Source organism: Cornus florida, unplaced genomic scaffold, assembly GCF_030987335.1.
Source record: "Cornus florida cultivar Cherokee Brave unplaced genomic scaffold, ASM3098733v1 CherokeeBrave_3.0.0_Hap2_Chr03, whole genome shotgun sequence".
Taxonomy (NCBI): Eukaryota; Viridiplantae; Streptophyta; class Magnoliopsida; order Cornales; family Cornaceae; genus Cornus; species Cornus florida.
The window spans coordinates 9,569,029-9,587,537 of record NW_026775573.1 but is presented as its reverse complement, the minus strand read 5'-3'; the positions used below and the strand labels follow the sequence as shown (position 1 = coordinate 9,587,537).

At 33.5% G+C, this 18,509-nt stretch overlaps 2 protein-coding genes across 3 annotated transcripts; both read right to left on the bottom strand.

Annotated features, from left to right (window-relative positions):
• Positions 1-3,849: 3,849 nt before the first annotated feature.
• LOC132299379 (serine/threonine-protein kinase-like protein At3g51990) lies at positions 3,850-9,094 on the bottom strand. Of its 2 annotated transcripts, XM_059795934.1 has the most exons (3): positions 7,291-9,094; positions 6,025-6,117; positions 3,850-4,941 (listed from the first exon to the last, which is right to left on the bottom strand). In XM_059795934.1, exon 1 carries the CDS (start codon positions 8,829-8,831, stop codon positions 7,362-7,364), a length of 1,470 nt encoding a protein of 489 aa, XP_059651917.1. In that variant the 5' UTR covers positions 8,832-9,094; the 3' UTR covers positions 3,850-4,941; positions 6,025-6,117; positions 7,291-7,361. The 2 variants fall into 2 exon arrangements, with proteins under 2 accessions (XP_059651917.1, XP_059651916.1); XM_059795933.1 differs by lacking the exon at positions 3,850-4,941 and having other exon boundaries at positions 5,716-6,117.
• A 4,836-nt stretch (positions 9,095-13,930) lies between these two features.
• Positions 13,931-18,224, bottom strand: LOC132299378 (structure-specific endonuclease subunit slx1). The gene is made up of 3 exons (XM_059795932.1): positions 17,900-18,224; positions 15,726-15,832; positions 13,931-14,325 (listed from the first exon to the last, which is right to left on the bottom strand). The coding sequence occupies exons 1-3, from the start codon at positions 18,136-18,138 to the stop codon at positions 14,132-14,134; spliced, it is 540 nt and encodes a 179-aa protein (XP_059651915.1). The 5' UTR covers positions 18,139-18,224; the 3' UTR covers positions 13,931-14,131.
• Between the last annotated feature and the right edge of the window lie 285 nt (positions 18,225-18,509).

Here is an 18,509-nt window from a genome sequence, read left to right as displayed (position 1 = left end):
AAATGTATATTTAATATTTTGAAGGCTCTTGTTACTTTGGTGGAAGTAATAGTCACTACTTATCCATTTGGTAAATTTTGCGCTTATAATGTTGACGTGCGAGGGTATATATTTTTTATCATTATAGTTAAATTCTTACAACCCTTTAGACACAACCTGAATTTTGAGTGAACCAAGTAAAATTTGTGCGTTCTTGTTGTGTATATAATCTTTTTTCTTTTTATTTTTTATTTTTTATTTTTTTATTTTTTATTTTCTGTTTAATTTCGCAACAAAGCACTCAAAAATTTAATTTCGATCTGAACCTAAGTCACATAATTCGCTCAAACCACTGGCGCTCCATCGTTCTGCCCGCGAATTGGCGTTTTGAGAGCGAAATCACCAAAAATTCACGCTCTCATGTTTTTGAATTCGTGAATTCATAATTTTGAATTCGCGAATTCAATTTAAGAATTCGCTGGTTTTTAAAGTTCAATTCGACGAATTGTGTAAAGTAAAATCGCGTATTTTGTTCAAGAATTCAACGACTTTTGACAATAAATTCATGAATTTAGTGTGAATCTTGATAAATTTCAATTTTACCCCAACTAAAATACACCAAATAAGGTTAATTATGTAAAAAAATAATCAATTTAATTTAATTAAGTAAACTCTGTCGTTTATAGGTAAAAATCAAATAATATAACAATATACTTAATATTTAATAATACTTATTTATTAGTAAAGAAATAAATGAATGAATAACTTTTCATATTCTGATTGTGATTTCTCAATTTTCTCTATGCTATTAACTGTTAGATTCGTGATTCTTAAACTTCTTTAACTAGTAATTGACTCTTGATTCACTCTTATAATCTTATTCTCGTTCCATCATTTCATATTCTCTATGTTATTTCATATACTTTTCATATGCTTTTGAACATTTCTATTTCAAAGACAATAATTGTCACCATGAGAGTTTAAAACAGGTTAAATGTATAAAAGACAATGTTTTTTGAACATTGCCTATTCTATTATACCCTATTCACTGTTATGTTTTTATTTTTATAAAATAATTTGTTTAATTGTCATATTTGTTAATTTATGCATTTTTATAAAACATTATATTAGTTATAATAGACTCATATTTGATTCATTATTTTATCTTTTTATTTGCATGAAATTTATTTAAAACATATATTTACTATTATAAATTAATATTTTATATATTTATAATGCGGCACTCTAGCGGCGTTCCCGCTCTAAGATTTTTTGAAATATGCCGCTCTCACGGTCCTGCTCCCGCTCTCGTTCCCGCTCTATGTAACTTAGATCTGAACTTTGAATTTTTTTTTTTTTAAAGCTAGAAATGCTCTTTGAATTTTTTTTTTAAAACTAAGGAATTAAAATAATAATAAAAATAATACTTGGATGATTTTAATTATTTGTGGAGGTTAGGACATAAATTAGTTCCAGCTAAAATAGCGTTGTATGAAGTGAAAGTGTTCATTTAATAATCTCATCTGCCTCCATTCATTGCCCCTCCATTTCAGCCTTTAAATCCCCTTCCCCTTCTCTCTCTCTCTAGGATTTTATTTCTCTCACTAAAAATGCCACAAATATTGGCGTGTGGAATATTCAATAAAGCTGCTTTTTGGCCAATTTTTCTTACAGAACCGCAGAAAGAAATATAAAACATTGACCCAACACTTGTGGAATACACCCCATGAAAAGAAAGCTAGAAAAATGGGCCAATTTAAAATTTATTTTTTGTGACTTTCCCAAAAAAAAAAAAAGGTAGAAAATGTTATTGAAACTGGAAACCAATAAAATAACTTGTTGAGTAAATTATACTTACCTCATCTAAAATTTATTAATATCTCACATAAATCTTTTTATTTTTTATAATTTTACTTACGTTGTAGACTTATAAAGTGTTTATTTTATTGTTTTATCCATAAAATATTTACTTTTATTGCAAACATTAAAAAGGGCAAAACTAACATTCTACCAATTTTGTAGTACTGGCGTCAACAGATTATATTTGACTCCATTAAACGTTTAACCCTAAATAAAAACTCTAAAGAAGGTAAGTAAAATTATGAATCATAAATGTGTCTACTTAAATATTAACAAACGTCAAAAAAGTTAATGTAGAATTTATCCAAACTTAATTAAGAAAAGACCTGTTTCAATAACTATTTTTTATAATTATCTTAATATATATATATATATATACATTTTTTTTTTTATTTGAAAATTATTTGGAAAAAATTGAAATTCGAATGACAAATTTTAGAATAAAAAGGATCTTTGTTAAAGTGAATTATAGAAAGTGTAAGATGTCCCCACACGGCTAAGCCGCCAAGGAGGGCCAAATATCCTTGGAGGGACTGTAGTGATTTAGACATTTGAGGAACTCTTGAATATTCCACACGGCTAAGGTAGGCCCAATAAGGCAATAAAGCTACTTTTTTCTTTTTCTTTTTTTACCAATATTTCTTATAAGAATCACCTAAAAGAAATATGAACATTGATCCAACACTGGTGGAATGCACTACGAAATGAAAGCTAGAAAATTTATTGAAATTAGAAACCAATACAAAAACTTGTTGACCAAATAACACTTACCTTCTCTAAAATTTATTAATATCTTACATAAATCTATTTACGTTTGGTGATTTCACTTACCTCATTTCTTTCTGTCAGGCTGTTGTAGTATGTCATTTTACTGTTTTATCCGTAAAATATTTATCTTCATTTCAAATATTAGAAAAACAAAACTAACCTTCTACCAATTTTATTGATACGATCCATTTACAACCTTAACAATGACCCATTGCATTATTAGAGGTGTGTGTTATCACACTACCTTGAGGGTGACATGGTCAGTAGTAACACCATTATAGAAGGAATGTCAATCATAAAACCTTAAAGAAAACAAAAAATTCTATGATAATTTTTTTTTCAAAAAAAAAAATTATTATTATCAAATTTGTCACCTCTTGTGTTGCGTAGGTGCTAATCTAGTTGGGATGTTTGTAGTTTGTCACCTCTTAATGGTACTATTTTAAATAATCCCATGGAGATAGTCTAGTGACAAATATTCTCAAATTTTATCTTGAAAGGGGAGAGGTTTTTTTTTTTCCGGTAATTAAAAAAAAAAAAAAAATACTATAAAGTCCTACAAATTACTACTACTAAATTTAAAATGTAAAAGTAACAACTACTGTTTTTTTTAAGGAAGAGCGGAAGTTGCCGAGGCCCTGCCAGCATGGGTTTACTTTTGCAGTTCGGCCCAACTCGAATCAAAACTTTGGATTGGACTGGCCCACTCTACACCCTAGTGCTAGTTATTTTAAAATAATAATAATAAAAAAATAAATACTACAGTAATAAATTAATAATTAAAAGATCAAATCTTTTATTCGACCCAAATCGGAATCTCTATTGCATTGACCCCTTTAACTGACCTAGTTAATAAAATAGGTTTTAATGATACTGTAAACTACAATGACCTGAGTTTGATTTAATTACAAATAAATTTGAAGTTTGACCCCATTTTGCAAACACCTCCCCTTTGTACAAAAATCAGTATTTTTTGTCAGAAAATTTATAAAATACCCTTCAACTAAGTGGAAAAGACCCTAATACCCTTATATTGTGATGAAATAACAAAAAAAAAAAAACATGTAATAGTATACCAAAATACCCTTTAAATAAATTTAGGATATATTAATATATTTTGATTTGTAATGTTGTTATAATATATTTGATCTAATAATATTCTTAAATATACAATATATTTCGATTTATAATATATTTAATCTAATAATATTTTCAAATATACACTATATTATATTAAATCAATATAAATTACAGAACCACATGCCCTTGGTGGTGATTATGGGATGCTATAAGAGGCCCAACACAACCATCGTCTCCAAAAAAAAAATAATTATTAATAATAATGAGAGAGCCAGAGAGATGGAAACAGAACCAAGAAAAGATTGATTAGTTGGATGAACCTGCATCTGAAAATGGATTTAGTCTCAGTTTCAAACACCAAATCCACAAAAGTATGCACAAATCCTGGGTGCCCAATCTAAGAAAATGTATATTTAATTAACAAAACACAAGATAATTATGTCACACGTACTTAATTGTCATTAGGCAAACAAGATAAATAGAAACCTGAATTTACTTTTCCTTCAACCAAAACAATGGTGTCAAGGCCTTTTCTACAAGGTAGGAAGAGAAGTTTCAAAAACCTTATTTTTTATACTAGTGCTAGTGATTTATATTTTTATTTATTCCTGAACAAGTACAAAAGAATAATAGTGTTGGGTGACTTTATATCCACAGTTGAATAGACTAAACAAGCTGCATCACAACAATCCAACAAGATGCTCCATCAATGTACAAACAAAGAACATGCAGTTGAGGAAATGAGTGCATTTGACATTTTACTATCCTACCAAGTAGAACAATTCACCATTTTCCTCCATTATGATGAAAACCCTTTTCCCCTTCTCTAAAAAAGTAGCACTTTCTCTCATAATTTTTTTTTTTTTTAAATAATAATTAGTGGGCCTAGGTTAAATTTTATCCAAAAAAAAAAGTCAATGCATCGGGGCTGCTTAAAAAGAGGACTTACTGATCGAAAGGTGAGGATCAACGGTCTGGAGTGCTCCACTAGTTGATGCCAATCCATTCAAGCTGTGCTCAGGTCAAACATTCATATATGATACACAAATACATGTGAGAAGTGAGATATCAGCATGTCAAGAGGAGAAGCACATGGAAATGAATATACATTAGCTGTAAAGCCTTGATATGAGGAAAGGAATATATAGTTTCATACTTACTGTTGGTAGCTAGAGACACCATCCCTCTCCAGTTTTGGGGGTGTGAGTTATCTGGGCCAGCTTCTCACTATCTTGATAATTGAACTCCAATTGTCTGTACTAAAGAGGGTGTCTACAACAATAAGTCTAGCTGAATACAGTTACTTGGTGTCTGTGTAAAAGTCCTTTTCTTGGATAAAACACACACTAGTATGCAAAGAATGCGCACCAGTGCCAGGATAATTTAACTGACACCAATCCAATATTCATCACAGAATGCACACAGAGCAATGAAGAAGTACTTAAAAACAGTAATATACAAAAATGATCCCATCATGTTAATGTTTTTAGTCAGAATGACTCCATCTGAAAGACAGCGGGTTTATTCCATTTCATGCACAAGATCATGACCTTTCAATGATTTCACAAGGATGACAATCATTCAAAAAAAAAAAAAAAAAAAAAGACGGACCATTGGATGAAGTAATTAGAAACAATTTAAATTTTTTAACATAATAGGAAAATAACTTGTAATAGAAAAAATAAAATAAAAATAAATCATGTGGCTAATCCTATTCATATGGAATAAAGTCAGTGATGATGATGACAGCAATAGTTCAAGAAACTGGAAGTTTGCAACAGAAACTACCCAAAGAGGCAAAAAAATAAATAAAAAATGGAAGCACCTCTTTTCGATATGAACTGCTCTACAAGAGGAGTTCAGAAGCTCCCCAGGCATAACAAATGGTCCCACTAGGATTTTCTGTCTACAAGAAGATTTCATAGTTCGAAACACCTCAAATGAAAGCACCTTAATGCAACTACAGCTACTTTTAATTGAACAAAAAAAAAAAGGCAACAGTCAGAGAGCAAATTATGACAATAATGAGGATAAATTTACTGATCAATTGCCACTACATGTAAAGAAATGACAATGACGAAATCCGAGTTTTTGCTGAACTCTCTCTTACACTCACAAGCTAGTAATGAGAAAGTATTTTGGCTAAATATGGAAACACCAACAACTATGACTATGACATATGACAATAATTCTTGAAAGATCTATACATATTATATACGAACTTAGTTTGGTGTATCATGACCTAACCAATAAATCAAATAAGAAAATTATGGAGTTCTAGTATGATTATTTCGGAAGAACCTGAGACAATACAACAGTCAAATGCTGTTAACCAACCTTGCTAATTAATGGCCCTCAGAATCCAAATGGCTTTAGTTAACAAAAGAAGTTTCTTGTGCTGTAGATTATTTAACAGTTTCGACTGCTGGCCTGTGAATTACAACAGATAATAATTGTAAATAATAATAAATAAATAAACCATTTAAATATTTAAAGATTAACACTTTTCAAGTTTTGTATTAGAAAAAATAATTGCTTTATGAATTTCTTCTTACCAACATTGCAACATGCTGTTTGATGAGTGATGATAGTAAAAGTTCCTTTGCATAAGGCAATCATCTTTGAGATGCAAAAAGCAGGCTTCTTATCAAAGGAAATCAATTTTAAGACAGTTACTCCAGTAAGATTAAACACCATTACAATAAAAAATCTCCAAAAACCCCAATAAGGAATGCATTCCAGAAAAATCTTCTTTCTTCCGGTGCAGACGAAATTTCGACATGGAAATTGCGATGAAATTTGAGCATTTTGTGGAATCACTAATTAGCAATGACAAATATTCTTTCTTGGACTTCATTTGATTTTAACCAAAAATTCAGTTACATTAAGTTTAAACACATTCTGAATGCAAGAACACATATTTTGACACAATGATCTTGCACCACAATTTTGTATGGGAACTCCAGCATTTTCACAAAGAATCCATTGCAGTTATCAAGAACAACATTTCTTTCCTAGTGTCACGGCAGCCCCACTTTCATTTACAGTGGGTGCACAGGGAGCGTAACAAGGTTGCCCATATCCCAAGTCAATTTGCTAAGTCTCAAAAGCAGTGGTCTGTTTAGAGAGTGAGTTTCCTGATGTTGCATCTCATATTGCTCTCCTCCAGTGTCTGATTCTATCAATGAATTATCTTACTTGCCTTGGTTTGAAATATAAAGAAGAAAAAAAGTTATAATAGCGAGGTATTGATAGGAGTTCTGATATTTGTAGCCCGGCATAATTTCTTTTGCCCCTTCAAAAACATACAAATAATCCCTCACTCTGAAAATTTTAGTGAATATTTACCAAGTCAACTTACATTCAATTCAAATTACAGTTCACTGGAGATAATACAATAGTACAAAGAATAAGATTAGCATTAATACAAAATTCCTATTATTCATTAGTTTTGCATAATGAAGAAAACAGATGAAGGGCTCTAAGCAACATATATGGCTGAATCAACATATACATTAACACTTTCAACAACAATGCAAAGACAAATAATTGAAACCAATAATTAGTCTACAACAATGTGATTTGAGAGCAAGAAAAGCTTACACTCTTTAGCTTCGCTTGGTTGTCAAATCGGCTAGAGACTGCAAATGCTCTCAACAGAATTTTGCATCAAACTAGCTAAAGTCAGCTGCTCGAGCACTAGAACTCGATCGAATGATCATGTCAACTCTTCTTGAGTATAATTCTGAACTTTCACCAACTGATTGGTTTCGCCTCATGCGAAAGCCACTGCCTTTCTCATTACCACGAACCACAGTCCGAGAGCTCCTGCCAACAAACCTTTCACTAGCAATTCTAAAACTAGAACCCCCATTTGCCGATTTTGATTTAAGCTCAGCTCCATCATCCTCCCCCCGAAATTCATCATTTCCAGCCATGAGATCCATCAAATTATTCCTGAAACCTAAATCAGAGTACACTCTCCGCGAATTCCTCAATGGCCGAGCACATACAGCATCCCCACCATCTTCAACACCCTTTGGCCTCGAATTCAATTGGGCATTCCCTGATTCCACCGGACGTCCCACTGTCTCAACCATCAAACAGGGATTGCTAAAACCATTCCATGAATGAAGAGGAACCAATTTACTCAAGGCACCAAGACTCTCAGCCACCTCCTTCATTGAGGGCCTCCGTTCCTTACAAGACCTCACACACTTAGCAGCAATCACTGCCAATTGCTTCCTCAACGAAGGATCCTTCGGAGGCGGAATCCTCGGATCATATATAGCTAAAAGCTTACCCCTTCTTATAAGTGGAATTGCCCAATCCACAATTGAAGGTGGTGAATGCCCAACATCAATAGCTTTCCTACCACTAATAATCTCTAACAACAATATACCAAAACTAAACACATCAGTTTTAGTACTCAAATTATCAGGAGTCACATACCCTGGATCAAGGTACCCAATTGTGCCAGCCGGTGGAGTTGATCGGAGCCGGAAATCATCGACATGGCACCGGAGCGCCAACCCGAAATCACCCAACCGGGCATTGAAATTCCGATCAATCAACACATTTGCTGACTTTATGTCACGGTGGATCACCGGAGGGACAGAGGAATGGAGGGTGTCGATGGCTTTTGCTGTTTGAAGAGCGAGCCGAATTCTTCGGCCCCAATTGGGTGGCCGAGGACTGGAATGAAGAACCTCGTACAGGGTTCCATTGCTCATGAACTCCACCACCAAGAGGCGATCACGAGAATCGCTTGTGAAACCCACCAAATTGACGAGTCTCGGACTGTGAAGTTTGGAGAGTATGTCGATTTCGTTCTCGACTTCGTTGGCGCTTTCGGGTGCCGAAGAGGTGGAAAAGCGAGGAGCTGAGAGGCTGCCTCTGGAGGGTTTCTTCACGGCGACCAGCCGGCCGCCGCGGAGGACGGCTTTGTAGACCAAGCCATGGCTGCCTCTGCCGAGAAGCTTCTGGTCGGAGAAGCCATTGGTGGCTGCTTCAAGGTCACTGTACTCGAATTGTTGGATTTTGATGGGCTTTTCGATTTCTTGCTGGGTTTTCTTGGAAGAGGTTGGCGTTTGAGAATCGGAGATTGAAATGGATGATTCAGCTTTACAAGATAGATAACCCATTGATGTTGGATTAGATGCAGAGATATGACAATATATGTATATAAACTAACATAAGCATAAAAAGTGAAGAAGCTTTTTCCAAAAGGTTTTGTTGTGTCTGGAGATCTTCTGGAGATTGAAAGATGTGCTCCTGCTGGGAAGCTCGTGGTCTATGGAGAGAGAGAGAGTGAGGAGAGAGATAGAAATGGGAACTTTCGGACTATTTGGTCTTAAATTTGGGTACCAACCTGGAATCCAAAGATTGCCGATGCCAGCCCATAGAATGTGGATTATGGTCCTTGGATACAATAATTTAACTTTTGGACTTTTGGTCCACAAAGTTAAAAATTGTCATAAAGTTTTATTTTTATTTTTCAGTAATTATACAAAAATAAATAAAATTTTGTGTCCACACATACATGTCTTGATTGGAATTTTTATTATTTTTCAATTGTACAATATCAGTAACAAAATACAGATAAGATGCATAACTCATCCACCGGGCATGGATTTACAGTGAGCTCGGTGGGGCATCCGTTCCCACTAAAAATTTTTGTTTTTGCATTTTACATCTTTAAATATGTACCTTTTTGTATTTATGCCTATAAACTTTTGAAATTGTCCCCACTGAAATTATAAAAAAACTCCTCTATATAAATTTGTCCTCCCTCGTATGAATTTCTAAATCCGTCATTGCTCAACTCAATGCATGTCTTTGTCTAAAATAAATTTGAATTGAATTTTTGAATTGAACTTATTCGAATCGTAAAATTCCTGTTTTTTTTCTTATAACTCTCCATGTAAAATAAATTTGAATTGAGCTTTATTTAATTTGAACTAGTGTCTGATGTTATGAAGAAGCTTTATATAATCCAGAATTATTAATTAAATTGCAGTCACCCCTCCTAAAGTACGATTACAGAATTACTAACTGTCTTGAAATGGATATTTATGACATACAAAATCAATAACCATTAAGATCTGGTAGGAATGTCTGTTTATACGCAAAGTACACATAAGAAAATTTTAGAATATAATAATTTATGAGTATTTTTGTTTGTCCCCAAGGATTTTTTTTTTTTTGAGGTGTTGGGTCTCTTTCTTAGAACACCCTATAAGTACAATGTCTGTCTCACATACACCAAATAAGAATATAAAAAATTTCTAAGAGTGGTCTCGAGTGAATTCAAACTCTCAACCTTCTCAATGAATTTGTGAATTCAACCCGTGATGAATTTTCTGAAATAGACCCTAAATGTTGAACTTGAGATCCACTGGAGATCCGGATCTAAATTTCCTTTTAAGGTCCCAAAAATAATTTGAAAAGTTGTCACTTTGCAGTTGTCTCAAATGCTAAGATGGTAATGGTTTTGAATTGTTTACTGAAACAGAAAGGGCAATAATAACCTTTGCTCTTTGGATGCTTTTACAGTGTTTCCAAATGAAGCAGTCTGATGCTTTAAAGCAACAGGCTGTGAACTGCAACAGCTCTTTTTCCAACATTCATTGGCGCCAATTTCACCACGCTTGATAAGCCAATAGTGATTTGCATGCCATAAAAAGGGTATTTTGGGCATGAATTGTACAGTTTCACAGTACAAGCCCATTGATGTGAGCTGTGAACTACTGTAGCTGCAAAGTTGAAGGTGCAGGGTAGTTTTCACACTGTTATACAACCCCATTGGTGCAATGCCACAACCTTCTAAGATTATGATTGATTTATAGATATTGCTAATAATTGTATGGTCTTAGGAGCACCGAATTGACGCGTTGGATTAAATTTCATTTATTAATTTCATTGTCAAGACGTCAATTCAATGTTCCCAAACATAGTTTCAATGTAAGTTTATCAACTTGCTAGTATCATTAGGGAAATAATGGAATTCAATAGTGGCAAAGATTTATTTTTATAGCTCAATGTGTTATTCGAAATTTTGTCATTCTTCGAAAGATGTTGAAGTTGGTATGGTGTCCTTTTTGACTGAAATGGTAGCACCAAATAAATCTTGTCATAAGCACATGTAAATCCAAATAATAGATACACTATATATATATATATATATAATACAAAGGGGAAAAGAAAGGAAAAAAGCAAACCAGCCAAAACCAAACCAAAGAAGATAGATCCTGTGATTTCCACCACAGGAGGGGATCCGGATCCCTGCCAACTATGCCTCCAAACGTCAATGTTTTATGGCACAGGATAGGCCACAAGAGGGGACCCATCAAACAAAATGAGTGCAAACACTAAATAAAAGATGCTAAAAACAATTCTTAAAACCAACAAACACTTTGGATGCAACCTATCAAAAATAAAACTTTGAATATAACTCAGTTGATAAAAAGGAAAGAAACTATTCTAATACAATATCATCATCATTATCATTGTTTGAGTCTTGAGGGTAGGTTTTCGTGGGGAGGAGGGGTGGTTGCATTGGGATATCAAATTGACCAAATTATAGGATCCCAATTCTTTTCTTCTTCCAAACTTGATTTGTTCTCTCTCCACTTATAGTTTTAACCATAATACTCACAAAAGATAGAGAAATTAGTCACTGGCAAACATGAGATTATTGCAACACCAATCTCAAAAAGGTCAATCAAGAAAGTAGATGCCAACAAGAAGGTGAAAAAAACAGGAAAAGGAAAAGAACAAGATATGAAAGAATGAATGGAAGCTTCATCCAAAGAGTAAAGGCATGCTATAATTGGCATTAGACTTTGAAAGTGCTAATCTAATGATGCTATGTTGAAATTATGTATGCAAATTTACCTTTCTTTATGTATACTGCAAGCTGCTGGGCCTCCTCATCTTTTGTTATCCCGTGTGTCGATTCTGTACAAAAGCTGAAGAAGTTTGGTGAACTATGTAGTCGTGACCCTTCGTGTCGAAAATGATATTCAGCCCTTCTTGTGATTGAGGAATAAATTAGAAATTCATTGCTAAAATAATACAAAACGAAGGTCAAGTGGACTGCAAAGCAAACAATCATGTCTACAGCTGGCCAAGACAGCATTTTAATGAGTTTCCAGAACCACCACCACCGGGGGACCTTCTAATATCATGTAACTTCGTAGATTTAATAATAACTCTTTAATAGGTCTACAAAACTGTATAAATGAAATGGGAGCATATTTATAGTTAAAGCAAGCGACTATATTATGAACTGGCATTTCGACTAGATTAGAAGACCTACCTAGGTTAAAACCATAGTCATGAGAGTGATAATTAAGAACAGGGAATGCGAGGGATACAAAAGTGAAAAATACATCAGGATCATTTTAGTTGTATGGTTAATCAATGATTACACTTTATGCTTAGCCAAAAAAGAATGATTAAACTTCTACAAATAAAATAAAATAAAAAAGAAGAAGAAGAAGAAGAAGAAGAAGAAGAAAGAAAAAAGAAGAAGAAAAGAAACTTCAAGGGCAACTAGAAAGATAAAAAGGGGTTTAATTCAGGTGTCTAGTTGAAAAGTTCAGTTGCATTCTTGAAGCCAATTAACATTCACTTTCAAGAGAAATACCAATGCAGAAAACCAAGTAACCCTCCTTTTAAAAAAATCAAAATAAATAAATAGAGCAAACAGGATTAATAATTTAATAATAAAAAATAGAATCTTTCCAAACCTAAGTAAAACACCATAAACGCATTCAGTTTCTATTCCATATCCAAAATCCCCATAAACACCTAGCTTTCTTCTTCTTCATTATTTACTTATTGTCGATTATCCCATATCAATAGACACACCACCCTTTCCACCATCCTAAAAAGAAAACAAGAAAAAAGGAAAGTATCTTCTGTCCCTCATCAGCGAAACAAAGACATCTAAGTGGCCCTTGATTGTTGCAGCACAAAACTAACAATTTTTTTTCACAAACAAACATACAAGCAAACACGTGTAAATGGTAAAAATGTTATTTTAACATATATAAATTAATCAACCAAAATCTATCAAAACTGGCATGCTGCACTTCCATTTTTAGTTTTAAATAAATTCAAAGAGGTTTTTCAGGTAGTCATTGTCCAGGAAGAATATCGATAATGTATCAAGGTTTTAGAAAAAAACAGAAGCATCAAGGATATTAAAGTCAAGTTAAAAAAGTAAAAGAATATATCACATTTGAATTATAGCTTATACTTACATAAGAGGCATATCACACATGTTCAATGACTTAACAATAAATCAAGGACCATGACTGCATGACATTTACAAATATTTAAGACAATCATCGAGATTTGAACTGGCGAGTAAAATGTATGATTAGAGGAGACATGTTTATTACATAACTGCAGCCATAAGCATCAACTACTAATTGTTGTTTGTACTGAGAATGTAATTTTTCTTTCTTTTCCTACCAAAGGAGGACGGTAACCAGCAACTGTTTGTTTTCCTTTCTGCAAGGATTCAACTGTTTTCTAACTTCATGGTATGGGAGTAGCAGTAGACAAGAATGCTTGCATTCTGTATTGAACACCACCTCTGTCAACAAAGTAGCAGTATGTATGCAAGACTTTAAATATATATCTTTTCTTCTTCACATTCATTACCCCCTATCTTGCAATTATCATTACTTTTCTCAAATTTTCTCCAAATGACAACTTGAAATAAATAGTAGACTTGAGAAGTATATTGGACCAAACTCTAGGCTATGACTAGAGTAGCACAACGTCGTGATCTAGACCTAGAGGGGGGTGAATGGGTCTTGAATTAAACCTTAACTAATTCTAACTGATTTTCAAATTAACTTAACAGATTTCCAAATGAATCAAACATGAAAATCATGAAACCCTAAATATTATATGCACAGACCCTAATTGGTGGACGTCACAATTCAAGTTGTAATTTTCCTTGTTATCCTTACCACACTGTGAAATTCTCAATCTGCCCAAGAACAAGGTTCCCTAAAATAAACAAAAATACAGACTCTTAAGGTTTCACCACAAATTTGACATTCTAAGTCCTATAACTAACAAGACTAAAAGAAGTCCTTTCTATATATATAATAGCATATAGAGATTATGCATTAGTTATATTTCTCATCTCTTTATCTCGTAAACTAATAGTCCATCTCTTTTTAGTTGTTCTTACCAAGCCTTTAAACAAAGAAAGAAGAAGTAGACCAAAAAGAGGGTCCCCATTATATAAAATAGAAATACTCAATTACATTGATAGTGCCTTATTCAAACACTAACCAGTAAACATGAAGGTGTTAGGAATTACATATGCCCATAATATATAACATTTTTATCAACTTCAATTTGCTTAAAAAACTGAAGTAGATTATACATTTGAAGAAAAAAAATGAAAATTGTCAAATCAAGAAGGATTCAATTGCCAGTCAATTTCTAAGTGATCACAATCAATTGAACCTTTAACTTTCTTTAGAGCTGCTTGCCTGTGTTGCAACAGCAGAAGTGAGCCATTATCTAACGGTTTCTCCATCTCATCACTTATCCTCTTACGAGGCAGTTTCCTCGAGTAACTTTTCCATTTTGTTTCAAACATGCAAGCTACAAATAGAAATGTTACAAGGAAGTTGTCAGCGGCCTCAACCACTAAGAAATGAAAAATCATTGAACTGTGACAGAAACACTAAAGGAACAGAAGAAGTCAGCAAGTTGGCATCAAGGAGCAGACAACAAAGAAGAATATCTTGTTAACTCAAATTTCATTATACAGGGACATTCAGCTAGCAGAAAAACTATTACCACTTAAATGACTGTGACTATGTTGATTTGTGAACCAAAGGTGACTTCACCTGAAGTATCTTGACCCATTATTTGACAAAGTATTCACAGGAAAAACAATCGTCATTGGTCCATGGTGATGAGATATTTCATACTGGTATCAATCTTCCTGTTATGAAGCTCGTGATCACTTTATAATAGGTCAATTTTGGAAAAGACAGATATCTTTGCAAGTTGAACTATTTTTCTACAGCAACTGTGTGTGTGACAAAGTTTTAAACAGTTTGAATATAATCAAGCACCACTATCAAACCACCGTTTGGCTAATATTGAAAAGATAAGCTGAGTCTAGTGTATCTCATATTAAGACACTAAACTAGATGGTTCAGAAATCACCACACTAGGAAAGAACAAAATTGTTAAAAAGGACAACAATACTGAGACTGCATAAGAAAATAATGCATGCTCAAAAGCAAAGATATATCTCTAAGGGATAACCTTCCATTGTTAGTGTGTGACAGATCATGTTAAAAAACACCATGAACCACACCAAAGTAATTGGTAGAATTTGACAACTGTGGGGAATTGGGAGAATAAACATGATAACCAGATAACTGATGCACGCCCTCAAGTACTGTGATGTGTTGCTGTGAGTGGTAATTGCATGACTACAAATGAGCTAAACAGCATAAACCCCATACACCATAATGCTCATGCACCAGTGTTGTAAGCTATATAATCGAACAGTTTATCAAGGGTAAGCATGACTTCCAACATAATATGCAGAATCTGTTGGAAAATGCCATAAACAAGAAAGAGGAAATGGACTAGTTCAAGAAATGTGTTCTAGGATTGTCAAGAATTTCGCAACAAAATTGACCGTCCGGTACAAGGTAGCCTTGAAGAACAAGAGTATGGCTTCTAAGACAACTCGAGAGCCGCTGAATCATATTTACAATAAATGAAATGGATGGGAAGGATGCAAAATGGATATCAAGATTTCCCCAAGGTAGCATGAACATGAAATGGGGTGCCATTAGAAACAGTGGATCGTTTCAAATCCTCCAACATCTGACAATGTTAGCTCACATGAATTTTTAGCATACAGAAGTTTTAAGACATTCCTACTTTCTGATAGTGCTGCAAAAATATTAGTAGTCCCTTGATATAAGGATAAACTAAACAGGCCGTTAATATGCTATGACATTAGATTAGACAAATACCTTCACTTTGATCCTTAAATCCTCGAATAAGGCATGCACAAACCCATGGCGTTCCAGCACGAGCGGCCTTTGCACCTCCTTTCAGTTGACCATTATGTTGTTTCAAACTATAAAGAAGTACCAATAATATAATTAGAATATTTTCATCAGGTAACTTAAATAGACTACCCATGTTTTATCATCTGAGAACAAAAGGCAAAGCTAAACAGTTCTACTTTCTTAAATTTCAATATAATTAGTTTCATGAAATGCTCAGGAATCAACATCTTTTTGGCTGTGGAAGCTAAATTTCTGATGCAGAGGTTGTAAACATGAAAAGGGGAAAATTGTAAATTTCTCATAAATCTCTCTGGCTCTCTCTCCCTCACACACACGCGCGCATGCACACGCACACACAAGCACAAACCTTTTCAGCTGTGGAAACTAAATTTTTTATGCAAATGCTTTTAACATGAAAAAGGAAAATTGGAAATTTCTCATAAAGCATGGAGGAGACCACGTGCAATTGAATCTTCTCTTAAATTTAGTCTTATTTTTGTCAGTTTTCACAAACTTAATAGCCAATAAATATCTATATAATCTTTTCATTTTAACCGAGTGATTTATGGGAATTTAAACTTTCAGTCCCCATATCAAGACAATAGGTAAGGTCATAGATTCTGTTTCACAGTTCTATTTCAGTCCCCATATCAACTCCATTACATTACCAAGCCAAGCCATAATCAGCCCTAACCTATCATCCTACACAAAACCTTACCTTACCAAGCACTAATCAAACCTAACCCATTTCGCTACTCATTGTCCTTTAGTTTAACACCACAAATCAAATAAACTCTTACTTACCTGAGTTTCAAGTTTATACAAAGTTTCTTTCAAGTTTAAAACTTTCTGCATGAAGCCAATTCCCCTTCATCTATAGATATTTTCTTAACTTACAAAAAACCTACATCTTTAAGCTTCCCTTGACCTAAGCACACCATAAAACCATTCATGGGCAGCACTAATTTGATTTTGATATATTTTTTTTTTTTATTAAAATTTTTTTTGATAAGTACACTAATTTGATTTTTGACTTTCTAAAACCGTGCCTATCTGTAATCGTCCTGCATCAATTTGTTAACTTGGTGGAACTATACCTGCAAAAGAATTTTTTTTTTTTTAATTAGTAAATTTAAATGCAAACTTCAACCTACTAAAGAATTGGATGCACACAGCATACTTTTGGGCCATGGAAGGTCAATTTATTACTTAGTGGAACTGTGGAACTGTACCTACTGAAGAATGATAGAACATAAAATTTCCTACAGAATATTATCCGTCTTTCTGAATAAAAAAAGGCTTGATAATTCTCTCCTAAAACAAACCCCTGATGTTTGTTTCAGTTCCCGAACAAATGCCACAGCTCTTATGATCATTATTTGGCACCACGACTCCTCATTCGGACACATTGTTCTCGTACATTGATTCTTAACCACTTATTGCTTCCCTCTTCCCAGTCATATTCCTGTTTCCATTCCCACTTTCTCCTCTCTGAATTCACTCTAGCAATTATAAGCTAGACATAGCATCAAAGACCATCTAGTACTAAACTTGGGATATTTAAACACAAGATGATAGCTTTATTTTCAGATTAGTAGCCAAAAAAGAACAAAAACCTCACAAATGAAAGGCAAACTCCAATCCTTGCTCAGCATCCATGTTTTAGACAAGCACACAATGTTTTGATTATCATCATTATGAAAATCAATCTGAGAAAGCATAGTCGGGTTACTAAATTAATGGATCAAATAATCAAAGTCAAAGATGTGTACTTTCAATATAAAAAATTTCAAATGAAGCATTGGACAAAGAATCACGAGATATAGCACATATAATAGAATGATCTTTAATTTAATTCAATACCCACAACCGAATATTGAAATTGATATTAAAATTTTCAGAAGGAAGCAACGGGTAATTAAAGAATTACAGATATAATAGCATGATATTTCATATAATTCAACACCCACAACCGAATTTTGCCATAGAATTTGGAAATCGATATAAAAATTTCCAAACAAAGCATTGGGTAAAGAATCACAGATATAATAGCATGAATTTTCATTCTCAATACCCGCAATCGAATTTTGCCAGAGAAATCGAGAAATTTCAGAAGAGATTGGTTAAGGGTATACCGGCGAGAGAAATTGGTAGAAACACCAACGTAAGTTTTGATTGGGTCGCCGGTGGAGAGGATGAGATATACGCACCATGATTGCTTCGACAATGTCAATCTTTTCAATGAGGTGGATGTTGATGGTGACGAATTCGATGATTGGGAATGTAGTGGTGATGATTTTGGTGGTGTAGGGTTAGGTAGACAACTATGAGGCTTCAGGGATCGGAATGTCTTTGACAGTAGCCTCACCATCATCTCAGGCTACGATGATTTTATGACTCGTGTTTAGTCTTTTTTGTATTTTGCTTTTAACAACGTAAACGTTACCTCTGGTCCTCTACATCTACAGGTAGAAATTTTCACGTCACATTTATTTTATAGGTAGAACAAATATGTTAATATGATTTAAGTAATTTAAAAATAAAAATAAATATGATTAAAATGTATTCCAACTTTCAATTTGAAAGTATAAAGCATTGATGAAATTTAGAACAAATGTTTTGGAGACATGATTTAAGAGTGAAAATTTTGAACACAATATGTATGAAAATTTATAATTTTCTCAGTTTCTCCTCTATTCATAATCTATTTAATTTTATATATATCAAAATGGACAATAGAGTTTT

Bases quoted from the DNA above. Each gene is read 5' to 3' on its own strand.
- LOC132299379 (XM_059795934.1), bottom strand. From the start codon at position 8,831: ATGGGTTATCTATCTTGTAAAGCTGAATCATCCATTTCAATCTCCGAT.
- LOC132299378 (XM_059795932.1), bottom strand. From the start codon at position 18,138: ATGATGGTGAGGCTACTGTCAAAGACATTCCGATCCCTGAAGCCTCAT. The intron at 15,833-17,899 runs GTATACCCTTAA...ACTTCTTTATAG, and splicing joins TCTACCAATTTCTCTCGCCG to TTTGAAACAACATAATGGTC. The intron at 14,326-15,725 runs GTATTTGTCTAA...TTCTATTTGTAG, and splicing joins ATTTAAGGATCAAAGTGAAG to CTTGCATGTTTGAAACAAAA.